Source organism: Bos grunniens, chromosome 6, assembly GCF_055505025.1.
Source record: "Bos grunniens cultivar Pamir isolate PY7600 chromosome 6, Bosgru_T2T1.0, whole genome shotgun sequence".
Taxonomy (NCBI): domain Eukaryota; kingdom Metazoa; phylum Chordata; class Mammalia; order Artiodactyla; family Bovidae; genus Bos; species Bos grunniens.
In genome coordinates, this window is record NC_141170.1 from 24,394,911 (window position 1) to 24,414,622 (window position 19,712).

General features: G+C 44.7%; 1 protein-coding gene across 1 annotated transcript in view; it reads right to left on the minus strand.

The window, feature by feature from the left end:
- Nucleotides 1-3,744: 3,744 nt before the first annotated feature.
- The window catches only part of FRAS1 (Fraser extracellular matrix complex subunit 1), a 534,425-nt gene continuing 518,457 nt past the window's right edge, over nt 3,745-19,712 (minus strand). The window contains exons 71-74 of the mRNA XM_086405184.1: nt 19,003-19,169; nt 12,462-12,667; nt 10,411-10,557; nt 3,745-7,940 (exon numbers count right to left, since the gene is read on the minus strand). Coding sequence (XP_086261310.1) covers nt 7,347-7,940; nt 10,411-10,557; nt 12,462-12,667; nt 19,003-19,169 — 1,114 coding nt within the window. The 3' untranslated portion in view covers nt 3,745-7,346. The remainder of the gene's footprint in view (nt 7,941-10,410; nt 10,558-12,461; nt 12,668-19,002; nt 19,170-19,712) is intronic.

Sequence of the window (19,712 nt, forward strand, 5' to 3'; positions counted from 1 at the left end):
GGAGCTTCAATAGAGAAAGCAGAGAGGTGGTCTTGCTTGTCAAGTCAGTGCCAGGGAACCAGCTGACTTCCAAATCTAACACGTTGAGTTTTCTGCCAAGATAGAACAGCCTTCCGTTCTGTTATAATTTCTGACTCCCATTCAGGGACTGCTACAATAGATTATCAAGTCCCAGCTCATCCTGGAACATTCTGGGATTATTATGGGAGCAACAGGGGGATATGTATTGAGAGCCCATAATTTATACGACATTGAGAAATGCGCTTGGCATATATTGCCTTATTTCATGTCTACAGAAGAGCTTCAATTAGGTGTGATTACCTGTATTTTGCAAATTCAGAGACAGGCTCAGTGGGATTCAGTAACTTCTACCAGTTGTGTCCCACACAACCAGGAACTAATAAAGTTGGATTTCTACTCAGAAGGATATGAAACACATGGTGTTTACATGCAGGATTTATTTTAATTGCTCCAGGTTCAGGGTTTAACCTCTTTGGTTTTAGGATGGCAACTTGAAAACAAAATGCACTTTGTTTTTTGAGGTTTTCTAGTTGTGACAATTGCCCAGTTACCATTTAAACTAGAATCACGCTGCGGTATATTTATAAAATTAATGCTTTTCCCTCAAAAGATGAATTTTCTCAGAAGTAAATTTTAGATGGTAAAATGATTAGAATGATAAATATTAGGATCCCAGAAACCATGTTTATCATCATCCAAAAAAACCCCAGAAAAGACTGTTTGGTGAAACTTTCACCATTCTGAATGCATTGAACAATGCTGTAGTTTTATAAGAAGCTGCCTTTCCTATGTCCCCCTTTTTCTCTGCTAAAAAGAACAATTTGAGAGTCAAATATAACATTGTAGTGCAAAGTCATAGGAAATTATAATCACATGGGCGAGAGCTGCCCGACAGGACCTGTAGCCTAGGAAGGATGCAAGCATGGCCAAAACCAGGGCCTAGCACTGGGGGGAAGGTGGAGGCCAAGGGCCCAAGAAAGGCTTGGAGAAGCAATTTCAGAAGCCAGTTTCCTGGAGCATAGGAATTGGGGCAGAGGATGGGTGTGCAGGCAAACAGAATAAGCAGCACAAGGACTTCTGTGAGTTACTGGTCCATTTTGGACACATTCCTAATTTAGTTGGAATGTTTAAGGGAGACATCTTGAAACATTTTAATTTTATTTAACAATTTACAGAAACTCTCCCAAAGCCTGGATTCTGATAAACTTTTCTGACTTGCAGGTCTTGGAGTTTGGTGCTCTGTGTGTGCTCAGTTATGTCCAGCTCTTTGTGACCTCATGGTCTGTAGCCTGCAGCCTTAAATTAAAATGACCATGGGGATAAAATTCTGCTAGCTTTTTGTGTTTTTTTTAAGAGAGAGTTGCACCATGGGGCTATTTTCTTGTATCAATCAAGTGGCTGGATTTTTTGGGACAAGCATTAAAATCAGAGGTATAGGAGCTTTGGACCATATTTAAGCAATATGAGTTTGTGCAAATACTTGAAATCCTGGGATTCATGTGGAACATTCAGAGAAAATTGTCCAGGACAATGATCTTCAACTATTTTACAGGGTCTTAACCAGGACTGAATGAGGTAGAGAAGGTGAAGAAATCATTGATCTTGACTGGCATGTGTGCATGTTAGGTTGCTTCAATTGTGTCCGACTCTGTGACCCCATGGACTGTAGCTCGTCAGGCTCCTCTGTCCATGGGATTCTCCAGGCATGAATACTAGAGTCGGTTGCCATGCCCTCCTCCAGGGGTTCTTCAAACCCAGGTCTCCTGAGTCTCTTCATTGGCAGGAGGGTTCTTTACCACTAGCACCACCTGTGTGTCCAATATGATATTGACATCGTCCCTAGGATTTTACCTGGGCTAGTCGCAGTGTGCTCCTGGTTAGAGCTATCACAGGCTCGTTTGGGGATAGAAACTTCTATTTTTATTTATTTATTTAGTGTTGACTTTGCTGGGTCCTCACTGCTGCACGCGGGCTCTCTCTAGTGGAGGCAAACTGGGGCTACTCTCTAATTGTGTTACATGGGCTTCTCACTGCAGGGGCTTCTCTTGCTGTGGGGCACAGGTTGCAGGACGCTTGGGCTTCAGTAGTTGACGCTCGGAGGCTCAGTAGTTGTGGCTCACAGGCTTCATTGCCCGACAACAGGTAGGATCTTCCGGACCAGAGACTGAACTGGTGTCCACTGCATTGGCAGGTGGATTTGTAACCACTAGACCATCAGGGAAACTTGGAATAGAATCTTTAGTACACACTGTGGCATCTGGAGAAGGCAATGGCAACCCACTCCAGTACTCTTGCCTGGAAAATCCCATGGGCGGAGGAGCCTGGTAGGCTGCAGTCCATGGGGTAACTAAGAGTAGAAAACCACTGACTGACTTCACCTTCACTTTTCACTTTCATGCATTGGAGAAGGAAATGGCAACCCACTCCAGTGTTCTTGCCTGGAGAATCCCAGGGACGGGGGAGCCTGGTGGCCTGCCGTCTATGGGGTCACACAGAGTCAGACACAACTGAAGCGACTTAGCAGCAGTAGCAGTGGTATCTAAATATTAGGTTGAGAGGTGTAAACTACTGATTCTGCACTGTTTTGACTTACAAAATTAGCAATTTCATGGGGTTGAATCTAGTAGGATATTCTCCATAGTCTCCCTCACCTGCTCTCATTATGTTTCTTCAAAACCCTAGTCTGAGATATTGCAAAATCTAAACGAGAACTCATTTTCTGCCACTTTCCTCCAAGTTTCCATGCAATTTCAGGTCTCAAGAAGCATTTTGATAGCCACTCTTAGCAATTCATAGATTGGTTCCTGAATCAGCTTCTTCATGGGCCCAAGAGAATTGCACTCTGGGGCGGAGGGCCTGCTTTTAGGCCAAGGACCATCATAGGAAATTCTGAGGAAGTTAAGTTTACACAAAGCCGGTGGCAACATCTAAGGAAAAGGAAACCCTAGGTTAGGTTGTGGCATCTCTTCCCTGGATTTCATGAAAAATCTTTCCCAAGTCTTGCTGGGTTTGCAAATGTGCTATTTGAATGTACCAACAGAGCCTTGGTGATCACTGTCATTGGTTTCTCAGGGAGGACAGGCTTGCGGAATGCCTGGCCTCAGTTTCGTTCTGACTCTGCCATTTTTCCTGCACCAGCCAATACATTCTTATTTGGAGCTTTTGTCAGTTACAGGGTGAGTTATGGACATAAATCTTTGTGCCCAGTGATGTCTTTGGTGGGCCAGTGGCTGAGACTCCACACTCCCAATGCAGAGGGCCCGGGTTTGATCCCTGGTTGGGGAACTAGATCCTACCTGCCACAACTAAAGATCCCACGTGCCACAACAAAGACCTGGTACCGCCAAATAAATAAATAAAAATAAATATTAAAATAAACTTTGTGCCTGCATGAAAGGACATAGTCTTTTTCACACTACTTCAAGTGTCCTGAGAAGGTTTTATGATGATAAATACTGCATCGATGATCATCTTTTGCACATGGAAATTTTAGTTATTCTTCTTTTCCTAGGGTTTTAACAGAGGGCAAAAGAAGAACTATGATAATATGAGGATAGGTAATTTATTCTTGATCTTAGCCCAAGCAGTGAATGTCTCAGATTCAACCCCTTCAGAGGGATTTTCTCCAAAAAACATGTCTCAAATTTTAGAATGATTTTGCCATCTCCATAGCACTGTTTTTTGTTGATGAGGTGAAGAATCTAGTAAGATGAACACAGCAAATAAAACACAGACTGCCATTTATTAATACAAATTTATATAGTGGCATATGCTATTGGAGAAATCAGAAATTCATAACACACAGATTGGTATTGGAAATACAAAAATCATTTCAGAGTCAAGGAATCAGGTTGACAGCACCACAGATGTTTTACTCAAGTCTGAGCAGGTGTGTAGTATCTGGGAATGAATACCTAGGGTACACCAAGACTACATATTGTAAGATTGTGCAAACACATTCCCACACTCCTTCCGCATCTCCCCATAACAATCCACACGAGGCCAGGCCTGGGGCACAATCAGAGGGCAAAGATGCAGACTCTTCTTTCTTTGAACCTTCACAGCCAGCTTGTGATAGCAAATAGCAACCCCTGAGGGGCTTTTGTTCCTGTTCACCTAAAGGCATGGTAGGAAAGATTAGTAAAACACACACACGGCCTTAGTGAGCGAGTTAGAAGAATTGAAAGGAGAGCTTTGACTGGAATAGCATCCCAGGTCAGTCAGCAAATTTTCTGCTTCCTCATATGATGTATAAAATGAAATGAAAAATTCTGTATTGAAGCAGTACGTCTCCGCTTTACATCTCTGAACACCTCCTATTTCACACGTGTGCATCCACTAGAGAAGGATGAAGTGTATGTGGTGGGGGTGGAGGATAGAAAGGAAGGGGGGCACAAATGATCCCAAGGACTTCCCTTTCACACTGACAACTCACTATCTCAAGGGTCACTTGAGACCCTTCCACAGAGGCTGCTAGGAGCGCGCTGAGATCAGCCTCCACTCCTTCCCACACCAGCCCCCTTCTGCCTTCTGTCCTCACTCTTCCCACCCACGTGCCCTGTTTAGTAGGATCGGAAGGGCCATGCCAGAAGGCTCTCCCAGCAAGTGGGAAGCTGCTGCTTTCACATGTAAGCACTCAGGCATCTAGGAGTGGTGAGACACACAGGCCACACCAAAAGTTGCTCCGCGAGTGACTGGCTCTGTCTTGGAAGAAATAGTGGCAACCTTCTAATATAGGTTGTTTTTGTTTAGTTGCTAAGTCCTATCTGACTCTTGTGACCCCACGGACTGTAGTCCGCCAGGCTCCTCTGTCCATGGGATTCTCCAGACAAGAATACTGGAGTGGGTTGTCATTTCCTTCTCCAGGGGATCTTCCCCATGAAGGGATCGAATCTGTGTCTCCTGCTTTGGCAGGCGGGTTCTTAATTTCATTGCCCTGGAGAGAATTCTGTGCTGGGCTGATGAACTCTTCAGTCATGAAACACCAGTTCTTGGTGTTCATGAGGCTAGTAGAGACATTCTACCTCCAAACACCCCAGCAGGTCTCACCTGAGCAGGCAGGAGAATCGGGTTTGGGGACCCAATCTCTCCAACTCTCCCTTCCCTAGAAACTTAGAAAGTTAGAAAGTTAAGTCACTCAGTCGTGTCCAACTCTTTGCGACCCCGTGGACTGTAGCCCTCCAGGTTCCTCCGTCCATGGGATTCTCAAGGCAAGAATACTGGAGTGGGTTGCCATTTCCTTCTCCAGGGGATCTTCCCTACCCAGGGATCGAACCCAGGTCTCCTGCATTGCAGGCAGATGCTTTAACCTCTGAGCCACCAGGGAAGCCTCACACTCATCTTGGAATGCTCATCAAACTCTCCTCCAACTGTCCTGCTCAGGAGACTGACTCAGTCTCATCTCCTGTTAACATGCTATTCCAGCTTCTCAGTTCAGTCCTCCTCAAATCCATGCCAGATTCATGCCTGTGTCAAGTGGTGCTTCTCTGCCTCAGTGAGAAGACAATTTTAGGATCCAAGTAGGAGAGGTGTTTTTTTTCTCTACTTGCCCTTATGATATTGGCACCATATTCTCTGTCCCCTGCCCTAAATCGACTCCTCTATCCTTCATCCATAACACCTCACTTAAAACATATTCCTGGAGTGCTTGTGATGTGCCAGGCTCTGCTGGAGAACCCAAGGCATGGCTCAGACCTGCCCTCCTCCCAAGGAGCTTGGACTCCAGCAGAGATGCCTGAAACCTTACATGGTTCATTCTTTCTAGCTCCGAGTACCAAAGTGCTTCCAATGTGGAATGTTCTCAGAGTGAGGCTCAACTCTAATACAAATATTACACAGTGTGAATGCTCCGCGATTTGCTCAGCGGTAAAGGTGTGACGGGTGTCAGAAGGGGAAGTGTCTTTTCCTCTCAAACAACAGAAAGGTGCCTCCAGTTCAAAACAACATGACATGCATGCTTACGTTTTTGCCAACTCAGCAGAAATAAAACAACACAAAAGCAAGTGGTGTGCACACTACATACTACATCATTAAGCTGCTATTCGAACACTAAATCATTTTAGGGCCATGTGTTCATGGCCTTGTCATGTGCTGTGCTGATATGGTAAAATAAGTGCCTGAGCTACCAAAAAAAGAACCCCCAAAAGAGAAATCCCTGAAATACTGTACAGGAAGCCCTGCCTGTATTTGCTGAGCGAGTACTCTGTCTGCTGTGAGCACTAGCCCTTTTGTGCTGTGAGTACCAGGGAATCCTCAACTCCCGTTTTACTTGGGGCCTGAGCTTTCTCCTGATTGTCTTTATTCAAAGGAACCACTGACTTCTCTGAAGCCCTAACAAAATAAAAGCCCCACAGCTAGCAAAGCACAGGGCTTGTCTATTACTGGACTGGGAAAAGCCTGGGGCAGCAGGAACTGTGGTAGGTGTGTCAAGCACCCACAGGCAACGTTGGCTAAAGGGGCACAGTGGAGCGATCTTGCCTGGCAGCCATCCTGTTCCAGGGAGGATGTCTCCTGGCTGCAGTGTAAACCAGCTGGGTACAAGAAATCCCCTGGGGCCGAGGGCGCAGAGCCTCTCTGATGTGCTCTGAGTCACCTGCCAGGTCCCTCCTTCCCCGCAGGTTTCAGTGCCCCCTCCATAAAGTGGGAGGGGGTTTCCCCCTTGCCTGATGCCTGACAGGAGAGGCTGAGGTTTCTCGGAGAAATGCTCTAGTCCAGAGCAGTTTAAAGCCCCAGGTGAAAAGGGCTGGTGATGCAAAGTACAGTCGGAGGATGTAGAGTGCAGACTGTCAACTGGACGCATGAGCAAACACATAGGTACTTATTAGCAGAATTCTGAGTGGGATCTGTGCATCAGCAATGTGAACTCTGCGGTCCAGATGCCCAGGAAAAGCGCAAGCAGAAGGGAGCTGGAGCTGGAGGGGAGGGTGGGGGAGTGGAGACCAAAAGCACTGCCCCCCTCCCCCGCCCCCCGCCACTTTCTGCCTTTGAGACCTTTCAGTACATCCCTGTGCGCTCCCTCTGCTGACCAAAGTCCAGTCCTAACTCTGAATACTGGCTTTCCAAGACTAGCCTTACAGAAGGAACAATTTTTAGCAGAGACTTAATGGGATCCACGGAAAGAACTCCTTCCATCCTCTGGGGTCTCAGTGGTTCTTTGTCCCATGAGGTAGCTCAGTTGTGAGTTGATGCAAGTGATGTATGCCTTCCGCCACTGAACGCTATCGTATTCCCTTTTTTAATTGGCAAGATTATAAAAATACCAGTATTTTCCCCCCGTTTTATAAAAATGACTTTAGAAAAAAAAAAATACACATGGGTCTCCTCCATTAAACTTCTGTTCCGTCCTGTAAATTGTTGTGAACTCTGACTTCGAGATTCAATTTCTTTACTTTCGCACCTCTGAACACGTACGCGCGCTCGGCTTCACCAAGTATGTTCACATTGCGCACCGTGCAGTACTGTCTGTCCACATTCTTCTCCACCCTGTCTGCCCCCCTCTTGGGCATGTCCACCTTGGTATTCAGAGGGTATTCCTCCAGGATGTCCCCCGTGGGCGGCTTCCTCCTTTGTTTCTGGCATTTCCTGGTGATGAAACAAGCCACCAAAGACACCAGAAGTAGGAGCATGATGGCAGCAAGGGCGCTGCCGATAGACGCCCCGGTTTGGGAGAGAGAAGCAGCTACGACTGGCTCTTGCATCTCCAGGTTCAGGGACTTCATATTGGTGCCATTCTTGACTTGGTCTCCTTCATTGTCATAGATGAGGGACTCGTCAAGGCTCAGCCAGCCACTGGGGTCTGCCAGGTCCCTTCGGTGGCGCCTCAGAGGGGCCGTGAGAGAGCGCTGGACCCTGGGGCCTGAGATGGTATCAGGACCAATGATGTAGATCACCTGAAGGTACCACTGGTGTCCTGCTTCCACCTGCCGGAGGAGGAGACGGGAGATGAACTGAACATGTCACTGATGCCCACAGACCACCGCTGAAGAAGGGAACGGGAAGACCACTGCCCACCACAAGCTTCCATAGGTAAATGGTTTCAAGAAAAGCATTAGCTACACCAGTGTTCACAGCTGCATTATTTACAATAGCCAGGATATGGAAACAACTTGAGTGTCCATCAGATGAATGGAAAAGGAAGATGTGGTGTGTGTATATATATATATACACACACACATACAATGGAATACTATTCAGCTATTAAAAAAATCTTGCCATTTGTGCCAACATGGATGGACCTAGAAATTATTAGGCTGTACAGGCTGTACTCAGTCACTTCAACCTCTTTGAGATCCCATGGACTGTGGCCCACCAGGCTCCTCTGTCCATAGGATTCTCCAGGTAAGAATACTAGAGTGGGTTGCCATTTCCTCCTCCAGGGGATCTTCCCAACCCAGGGATCAAACCTGTATCTCCTGCATTGGCAAGCAGATTCTTTACCACTGAGCCACCTGGGGAGCCCTAGAAAGTATTACACTAAGTGAAATAAGTCAGTCAGAGAAAGACTAATACCATATGATTTTACTTATATGTGGAATTAAAAAAAAAAAGACAAGCAAAACAAAATGAAAACAGATTCAGATACAGAGAGTAAATAGGTAGTTGCCAGATGAAGGAGGGGGTGGGGGGCCGGGATACATGAAGGGGCTCAAGAGGTACAAACCTCCAGCTATAAAATAAAGAAGTTGTGAGATGTAATACACAGCATAAGGAATATGGCCACTAATACTGTAATAACTTTGTATGGTACAGATGGTTACTAGATTTACCACACTGATCATTTCATAATGTATGCAAATGTCAAATCACTATGTATCACATGTGAAACTAACATAACATTGTACATCAAATATATTTCAATTAAAAAAAAAGAAAGGGAACTGATCCACTAAAGAAAGAATCTTTTTTTTTTTAAGTCATAGAATAAATCAGACTATCACTGGTCACTGGCCTCCTTTAAAAAATGTTGAGGTAAGACTATGCGTGGTGCATTTAAGGATTAGTAAGTATGCCACTATAACTGTAGCAAAATAAATAAAGATTTTGATGAAGTACAGGAAAAAAAGAAAGAAAAAGAAAAGCATTAGCAATGGTTGGTGTCTGAATAGAGAACTGAACCAAATATTTTGGGTCTAGTCTATTTCCAAATTAAAGTGATTTTAGGGCAAATATTCATATTTTTTTCTGTTTCCCTACTTGTTCATGGAATAGCCCTAAGAATTTATCTTTTAGGGTTTCTGTAGCTTAGTGAATGCTTATGATTTGTTGGTCTTTATTGACATAAGTAGAGTAATAGTATTAATAACCAATTCATTCCCAGTGACTTTCCACTGGTTTGTATGCTAATTTACTATTCATTGATGAACTTTAGCTAAAATAGAGTCATTCAATAAAGATTCATTAAACACCTACTCTGCGCTTAATAAACAGACACTTGATAAAAATTTGCTAAATCTGAATACTTTTTGGATCATCTTCTGAGTGGTTATGTCATCAAGCATTTTATTTCCCTTTCATCTGCCACGCATTGAGACCCTCCATGATTTTGAAATAACTTCTGAAGAGTGATAATAGTTCTGAAATTCAAGGTCATGACTTACTATTTGAAGATGGAGAAGAGTAGAAATTGATCTTGGAAATTCATGCTTATTACTGGGACTTAAGAGTATTTTTGCTTATTAAATACTAGTAATTCTTACCATTCTAAATCACTGGACTGTATTTATGATTTTGTTAAATATTTCCACATAATTGTGAAAAATAGCTGGTGCTGCACAGAGCCATGATGAGACTATATGCGAATTAAAGAATTTTATTATTGCTTTGGTCTATTGGATAGATGAAAAAATTTGGGGTAACTATGTTAGTTGCTCAGTCATGTCCGACTGTTTGCGACCCTGTGGACTATAGTCTGCCAGGCTCCTCTGTCCTTGGAATTTTCCAGGCAAGAATACCGGAGTGGGTTGCCATTCCCTTCTCCAGGGGATCTTCCCAACCCAGGGATCGAACCCAGGTCTCCTGTATGGCAGGCCAATTCTTTCCTGTCTGAGCCACCAGGGAAGTCAAGACCCCGATGCTGGGAAAGACTGAAGACAAAAGAAGAGTACAACAGAGGATGAGATGGTTGGATGGCATCACCAAATCAATGGACATGATCTTGGGTGAACTCTGGGAGATGGTGAAGGACAGGGAAGCCTTGCGTGCTGCAGTCCATGGGGTCACAAGGAGTTCAACAGGACTTAGTGGTTAAACAATGGTAAGTTTAACAACAATAAAAAGACCTGCCAGCAAGAATGCTATAAAAAGAAACTGCCATTGCACAGATGATGTCATCCTCCTCTTTGTAACCTTTAAAGTGAATTGGTGCTCTACTTCTATTCTCACCACACTCACCTTATAGAGCGCGTCTACCTTCAGAGTAAATCCATCCACGCCTGGCATGCTGCTGACCACGTGGAAATCAGGCAGCTCGGAAGCAAAATGGGCCTCAAAGGGCACGTCATGGAAGTACTTGTCAGTTACCTCTGGCTGACTGCGGTCCTAGGAGTTGGAAGAGAGAAACACAAGATCTAGCAAGATGGAGCCACTGAACTGGCAGGCGGTGGTCACAGGGAGGAGGCAGTCACCCTTTGGATTGGGGGAGCGTGTGCTGCAGGAGCCCTCACCTGAGCCTTAAGTAGACTGCTGCCCCAGGGCACCCACTGCCCTCTGGGGGAGGACACTTGGTGGTCTCTGTGATCTTGAAACATAACAAGTAAGATAGCCTAGACCAGCAATTCTCAGGCTATGTGTCCTCAGGACTTAAAAATGAAAGACGTCTCAAAGCTTTCGTTTATGTGATTTATATCTATCAATATTTACTGTATTAAAATTAACACTGTGATATGCTACAATGAACAATTTTTTTTTAATGAAAAAATATAGATATTTACTAATTCATTTTAAGAGAGAAATGAGCAACTCATTACATGTTAACATAAGTAACATATTTTTTAGTGAAAACACCTATATTCATATCCACCCAAAAAGAGAGTTGGCCTTGTTTTACATTTTGGCAAATTGCTAGAAAAGAAGTAGATTCTCATAATTGCTTCTATTTTCCATCAGTTGTGATATGTTGTTTTGGCTGAAGTATGTGAAGACAATCTGGCCTCACATAAGCTTATGTATTAATAGCTGGAAGGGGGAGAAATGTTTGAATAACTTTTTCAGATAATTGTGCACATTCTTTTTTGATACTAAATCAAACCTCAGGAGGTGGTGTTTTTTTAAAGATTAGGCACAGTACGAATTGTGATTCCATATCAGTAAACCTGCATACTCTCTGCAAGTGCGAGGGAATGAGTGTGAAAAAAACAAGCAACATCATATCATCACGAAAGTAGTTTTGAGCTCATGGAGGCCCGGAAAGAATACTGGGGATATATTGAGGGGTCTCTGGGACACACTGAGAAATACTGTCTTAGTCTTTCCTCTTCCTAAAATGTCAGTGACAGCTTGTCTTGCTGAAATGGAGCAGGACCCTCTGGTCCTTGCCCCTCCCCTGCCTCCACGTCCTCAGTCTGCCCTTTGTCTGTGGAAGAACTTTGGCCAAAGAATACGTTTCATCAGAGAAGTGAGAAAATGCAGAAACAAAGGAAAACAATCAAAGGAGACCAAATAATAATGTAGTCATTAAGCACAGTCAAAGACCTTTAGCTCCTTCTCAAGGGCTATAGTACTCTTGCCTGGAGAATCCCAAGACAGCGGAGCCTGGTGGGCTCCCGCCTATGGGGTGGCACAGAGTTGGACATGACTGAAGCAACTTAGCAGCAGCAGCAGTACCAAGGGCTACAGATAATATTCTGAGCCATATCCTGTGAGGTGTCTTGTAGTTACTGAAACTCCCACCAGGTGGAAGAAGTTAAGTACATGATGACCAGACTGTAGCCATGATACAAACTGCCACAGGTCTGAGAACTGATTGCAAAGAAATGGAAACAAATGAACTCTAGAACTGAAGACTAACAGTATTCAAGACAATCAAGATGACTCTGGTCAGACCACTGACGACTGTCAGAGCTGACCATACTGTTTCTGCATGTAACCCCTTCCCTCTGTCTATAAAAGCTCTTGCCCCCTGATTGTCAGGGGAAGAACTGGCCGTTAGACATGCATCTGCCCTTGGTTATCAGCATCCAAAATAAAGCAAACTTTCCTTTCCACCAACCTTTTTACTGGCTTTTCAGTGGCAAGCAGCCAGACCTGGGTCGGTAACATTGTTACCCACCATAATTATCACTAGCTTTGTAATATGTGCTAGAATTAAGCTGACAGAGACAACATCAACAAAACAATAACAGTATCTGTAGAAACCATCGAGTGTGGGGTTCTATTAGCATTAGGCAAAATTTATAGCTGAGGAAATCTATCCGTGTGTCAGCCCTTTAACACAAACAGCATACCAGCAGCAGGAATCTGTGTTTCAGATGTTTGTTTGGCTGAATGCATCCATACTGTGGCCCTTCATTGTAGATGGTCCCTGTGGGATCAAAGAAAGGCACGTAGCCATCCTTTCCAGTACAAAGATAGACCTTCTCCAGCTGGAGCTTGTAAGCAGAATTAAGGTTTTGCTCTGGATTCCAAAGTACTCGGCCATAGAGGATTTGACCTGAAAAGATTGCAAGGCTTAATTAGGTCAGACTTTAAGAAAGAGGGGAAAAAAATAGTGTCAAGGATAGGAAGGCTTTAACACGCTTCTTCAGAATCAAAAGTACCTTTCTATGTGCCCCTAAAATACACATTGATTCATGCATTGTTTCCTTTAATCAGGAAATGTTCCTGAACTATTTAGGGTAGGGCACGCATTCCCTCATGTGCAAGGGATACAAAGGTCAGTGAGACACAGCTAAGAGGGGAGAAATACAAGCGAAGCAATTGCTAAAAGCAGCTAGCATTTATTGAACTCATACTCCTGGCAAGGTACTTTACCAAGTCCTTCCCATGGGAGAACTCAGGAGGTGCTCACCATTTTACAGATGAGGACACTGAGTGGTGAGGTGATTTGTTCAAGGTCACAGAGTCACCAAGTGGTGAGGGTGGGATTCAAAGTCGAAGGTGCTTGGTTTGAAACACCCACACTGTTAACCACCGTGCGATACTGTTACCTCACCACAGAGGAAGGTCAACAACATCAAATGAGCACAGAGCTGACAATGAGGGCTTAGCACCAAAGTCTGCCTGGAGAGCACTATGGAAGGGTATAAAGAGGAGATGACATTTGAGCTGTATCCTGAATCAGGAGTGGTCAGCTGGGGCATCTGAGTCGGGAGGGAGAGGCTGCAAGAGCATCCCAGGTAAAAGCAAGTCCATGTACAAAATACGAAATGCTGGAAGGGTACCAGTCCTGGTGTAGTTACTTTTTCTTAGTTCCTGCTCAGATCAGATCAGATCAGTCACTCAGTCCTGTCCGACTCTTTGCGACCCCATGAATCGCAGCATGCCAGGCCTCACTGTCCATCACCAACTCCTGGAGTTCACTGAGACTCACGTCCATCGAGTCAGTGATGCCATCCAGCCATCTCATCCTCTGTCGTCCCCTTCTCCTCCTGCCCCCAATCCCTCCCAGCATCAGAGTCTTTTCCAATGAGTCAACTCTTCGCATGAGGTGGCCAAAGTATTGGAGTTTCAGCTTTAGCATCAGTCCTTCCAAAGAAATCCCAGGGCTGATCTCCTTCAGAATGGACTGGCTGAATCTCCTTGCAGTCCAAGGGACTCTCAAGAGTCTTTTCCAACACCACAGTTCAAAAGCATCAATTCTTTGGCACTCAGCCTTCTTCACAGTCCAACTCTCACATCCATACATGACCACTGGAAAAACCATAGCCTTGACTAGACGAACTTTTGTTGGCAAAGCAATGTCTCTGCTTTTGAATATGCTATCTAGGTTGGTCATAACTTTCCTTCCAAGGAGTAAGCGTCTTTTAATTTCGTGGCTGCAGTCACCATCTGCAGTGATTTTGGAGCCCAAAAACATAAAGTCTGACACTGTTTCCACTGTTTCCCCATCTATTTCCCATAAAGTGATGGGACAGATGCCGTGATCTTCGTTTTCTGAATGTTGAGTTTTAAGCCAACTTTTTCACTCTCCTCTTTCACTTTCAAGAGGCTTTTTAGTTCCTCTTCACTTTCTGCCATAAGGTGGTATCATCTGCATATCTGAGGTTATTGATATTTCTCCCAGCAATCTTGATTCCAGCTTGTGCTTCTTCCAGCCCAGCGTTTCTCATGATGTACTCTGCATATAAGTTAAATAAACAGGGTGACAATATACAGCCTTGACGTACTCCTTTTCCTATTTAGAACCAGTCTGTTGTTCCATGTCCGGTTCTAACTGTTGCTTCCTGACCTGCATACAAATTTCTCAAGAGGGAGGTCAGGTGGTCTAGTATTCCCATCTCTTGAAGAATTTTCCACAGTTTATTGTGATCCACACAGTCAAAGGCTTTGGCATAGTCAATAAAGCAGAAATAGATGTTTTTCTGGAACTCTCTTGCTTTTTTCATGATCCAGTGGATGTTGGCAATTTGATCTCTGGTTCCTCTGCCTTTTGTAAAATCAGCTTGAACAACTGGAAGTTCACGATTCACATTTTGCTGAAGCCTGGCTTGGAGAATTTTGAGCATCACTTTACTAGCGTGTGAGATGAGTGCAATTGTGCGGTAGTTTGAGCATTCTTTGGCATTGCCTTTCTTTGGGATTGGAATGAAAACTGACCTTTTCCAGGCCTGTGGCCACTGCTGAGTTTTCCAAATTTCCTGGCATATTGAGTGCAGCACTTTCACAGCATCATCTTTCAGGATTTGAAATAGCTCAACTGGAATTCCATCACCTCCACTAGCTTTGTTCGTAGTGATGCTTTCTAAGGCCCAGTTGACTTCACATTCCAGGATGTCTGGCTCTAGGTCAGTGATCACACCATCGTGATTATCTGGGTTGTGAAGATCTTTTTTGTACAGTTCTTTTGTGTATTCTTGCCACCTCTTCTTAATATCTTCTGCTTCTGTTAGGTCCATACCATTTTTGTCCTTTTTTGAGCCCATCTTTGCATGAAATGTTCCCTTGGCATCTCTAATTTTCTTGAAGAGATCTCTAGTTTCCCATTCTGTTGTTTTCTTCTATTTCTTTGCACTGATCACTGAGGAAGGCTTTCTTATCTCTTCTTGCTATTCTTTGGAACTCTGCATTCAGATGCTTATATCTTTCCTTTTCTCCTGTGCTTTTCGCTTCTCTTCTTTCCACAGCTATTTGTAAGGCCTCCCCAGACAGCCATTTTGCTTTTTTGCATTTCTTTTCCATGGGGATGGTCTTGATCCCTGTCTCCTGTACAATGTCATGAACCTCATTCCATAGCTCATCAGGCACTCTGTCTATCAGATCTAGGCCCTTCAATCTATTTCTCACTTCCACTGTATAATCATAAGGGATTTGATTTAGGTCATACCTGAATGGTCTAGTGGTTTTCCCTACTTTGGGTTCAATTAGTGCCCCTATGTTAAATAACTTTTTCAATGTTTCATATCTGTGACATGTGGGAGCAGGATGTGAACACAGATCCGTCTGACTCAGAATGCACATCAGAGCATTTCCTGTGGCACCAGGCAGGCCAGTGATGGGAGCTGAGGGGTTGGAGGAAGGGGCTCTGGGAAAATTGATTAACAGTGCCGAGATTCTGGACTTGAGTACCGGAGTAGTAGGGAACACGGAAAGGTTTTGGCTGTGCAACATGGCATGGAGGATCCTAGTTCCTCAGCCAGGGATTGAACCTGTGCCCCCTGCAGTGGAAACTCAATGTCCTAAGCACTGGACCACCAGGGAAGTCCCTGGAATGTTTTAAATGTGGACTTAATATCAACACACCTGGAGTTTAGAAACATGGAGAATAATGACAGAGAGACTAGAGGTACAAGTAGAGAGTTATTGTAATGCTCTAGCAAGAAATAGGTATCCAAATATAGCAGTGAGTATGTACGTCAATCCCAGTCTGCCGATTCATCACATCCTCGCAAAGAAACTATAATCCAATTTTAAAAATGGTAAAAACAAGCCAATGAACAAAATATAGTGGTGAGGCAAGGGGACTGACGGTTCCCCTCGTGGTTCAGTGGTAAAGAATCCACCTGCCAATGCTGGAGATGTGGGCTCAATCCCTGGGTCAGGAAGATCCCCTGGAGAAGGAAATGGCAACCCACTCCAGGATTCTTGTCTAGAGAATCCCATGGACAGAGGAGCCTGGCGGGCTATACTCTATGGGGTCACAAAGAGTCTGACACAGCTGAGAGATTAAACAACAACAAAGGGACTGAAGGAAGAAATGCCTGAGAGTTGGGATCTTATTACCATCAGGGGTGGGGTACAGGAGGTAGAGGAGAAATAGGCATTAGCCCTGAGATCTTTGGCTGGCCACCTAGAGCTTGCTGATGCAGTCAGTGGGGCAGTGAATGTGAGAGGAACATTTCTGGGGGGAGATGAGTCCAGTTTTAGACCTCTTAAGAAAAGCTATAACAAACCTAGACAGTGTATTAAAAAGCAGAGACGTGATGTCTTTGCCGACAAAGGTCCATATAGTCAAAGCTATGGTTTTTCCAGTAGTCATGTATGGATGTGAGAGTTGGACTATAAAGAAAGGTAAGCGCCAAAGAATTGATGCTTTTGAACTGTGGTGTTGGAGAAGACTCTTGAGAGTCCCTTGGACTGCAAGGAGATCTACCCAGTCCATCCTAAAAGAAATCAGTCCTGAATATTCATTGGAAGGACTGATGCTGAAGCTGAAGCTCCAATACTTTGGCCACCTGATGCGACGAGCTGACTCATTGGAAAAGACCCTGACACTGGGCAAGATTGAGGGCGGGAAGAGAAGTGGGGGAGAGAGGATGAGACGGTTGGATGGCATCACTGAATGGCATCATTTGAGTCTGCTCAAATTCAATGGACATGAGTTTGAGCAAACTCAGGGAGATAGTGAAGGACAGGAGGCCTGGCGTGCTGCAGTCCATGGGGTTGCAAAGAATCAGACATGACTGAGCAATGGAACAATGACAACAAGGTGTCTGAATGCCATCACTTGGAGAGGTTTGGTAGTTTCAATCTGTGTGTGGACGTGTGGAAGAGAAGCTCAGAGGAGACCAGGGACAAGGTTAATTTTCATGGAGCAGCTGTGGAGTAGCAGGAGGTTAGGAAGTTCAGAGGACAGGGAGGAGCCAAGTCATGGGGGTGACTGGAGGAGCACTGAAGTAAGAACAGAAGGAGCCAAGCATGGAATGTGGAGACAGCCATACTGACAGGGCAGAGGATGGAGGGCCAGGAGGGGAAATGGTCAGAAAGGCAAGATGGCATCAGGAGAGGCTGGTGCAAAGGAAACCAAACAAAGTGTCAAAATCCACGGGCCTGGTATCATGGACAAGAGAATTCTGAGCTGTGGTAGGACAAAGCCAGCCTCACGGACAAGAGAGAATTCTGAGCTGTGGTAGGACAAAGCCAGCCTCACGGACAAGAGAGAATTCTGAGCTGTGGTAGGACAAAGCCAGCCTCACGGACAAGAGAGAATTCTGAGCCGTGGTAGGACAAAGCCAGCCTCATGGACAAGAGAATTCTGAGCTGTGGTAGGACAAAGCCAGCCTCATGGACAAGAGAGAATTCTGAGCTGTGGTAGGACAAAGCCAGTCTGCAGCAGACGACACAGGAGTGACTGGGAAGAAGGGCCATGGGGACAGTGTCTGTTCACCACTCCTTCAGGAAGATTCTCAGAGGAAAGAAAAGGAGGACATGTGGGTTGAAGTTTGAGCAAGAGGTAGGGATGAGAGATTTTCTCTTATGGGATATGTTTTTAGGATGAGAGAAAAAACACTCAGATATGAGCAAAAGATTAAAAGTAAGAAAAAGGCGGAAGAGAGAAACTGGAAGAAAAGATGATGGGTTGATTCATCTATAGTTTATTCATTCAACAAATATTTTTTGAGCACTTAGGCATTGGTGGGATCATGTGAAAATTTGATATTTAATCACAATCTGTGTCCTAGTGGGAGAGACAGGCAATAAATAAGTAAAGAAATATGATATTAAAAATTGTGAGAAGTACTATAAAAAATGAACAACATTTAGTGAAAGTGAAAGATACGAAAACCTATATTAGATTGACTGGTATGGTCAAAGCAAGTCTCTTTGGGGAGGTTAGCATTTAGATAGAGATCTGAAAAAGAAGAAAGTCAAGGAAGCTGTGTCTGGAGCAGGGAGAGGGCAAAGGAACCATTTCAAGTAGAGAAAGCCTGCTGAAGAAGACATGGACATTTGGTGTAGTTTTGAGGCTGGTAGGCAGTCATATGGAGAAGGCAATGGCACCCCACTCCAGTACTCTTGCCTGGAAAATCCCATGGACGGAGGAGCCTGGTGGGCTGCAGTCCATGGGGTCACTAAGACTCGGACACGACTGAGTGACTTCACTTTCACTCTTCACTTTCTTGTATTGGAGAAGGAAATGGCAACTCACTCCAGTGTTCTTGCCTTGAGAATCCCAGGGACGGGGGAGCCTGATGGGCTGCCGTCTATGGGGTCGCACAGAGTTGGACATGACTGAAGCGACTTAGCAGCAGCAGCAGCAGGCAGTCATATTGCAATCTCAGGAACCGAGAGATGAAGCAATTCACCCAAAGTTAGACAATGCATTAGAATTTGGCTGGAAGCCCCTGTGTTCTTACTACTCATCAGTACTTTCACACTCATCACATCGCTGATCATTATAGCACAAAGAATATGATCTTATTTTGAAATAACCTGAAGGAAGAATATGAGTCTATTCCTTGACTAAACCCTGGCTGCCCTGGAACCAGCCCTAGGGGACTCTTCCCTGGAGAGCTGACTGAAAGCCGACAAGCAGAGATGCTAGGAGACCTATCTGATAGCTTCTCAAGTCCATTTGAGTCTCTGTCTTTGGGTGAAGGGAACGCTTACCTTTCGAGAAGGCTCCTTTGTAATCCATTTCTGCCAGTGACATATCAGAAGTGTTGGGGTCCATTAGGAACACCTTCTCATTGTTGCAGAGCTGAAATTCAGTATTGAGCGAATACACAACAGGGACAGGGCGGTTGGTCTGCTGGAATGCGATGGGTATCAGGAATCTAAATGCAGAAAAACAAGAGCTCCTTGAGAGTAGGATTGATTTTTCATCAGTCCTTTGGGCTGCCCTCCTGTTCCCACCCTGCATTTTGCTGTAGGTGCTAAAACATTTGGTGAATACAGAGATGGGTATAAGGCAAGAGGCGAAGAATTGATGCTTCTGAACTGTGGTGTTGGAGAAGACTCTTGAGAGTCCCTTGGACTGTAAGGAGATCCAACCAGTCCATCCTAAAGGAGATCAGGAATAATATCATATTCAGGACATCCTAAAGGAGTCCTGAATATTCATTGGAAGGACTGACACTGAAGCTGAAACTCCAATACTGTGGCCACCTGACACGAAGAACTGACTCATTTGAAAAGACCCTGATGCTGGGGAAGATTGAAGGCAGGAGGAGAAGGGGACGACAGAGGATGAGATGGTTGGATGGCATCACTGACTCAATGGACATGAGTTTGAGTAAGCTCTGGGAGCTGGTGATGGACAGAGGCCTGCATGCTGCAGTCATGGGGTTGGAGAATGGGACGCAACTGAGAGACTGAAC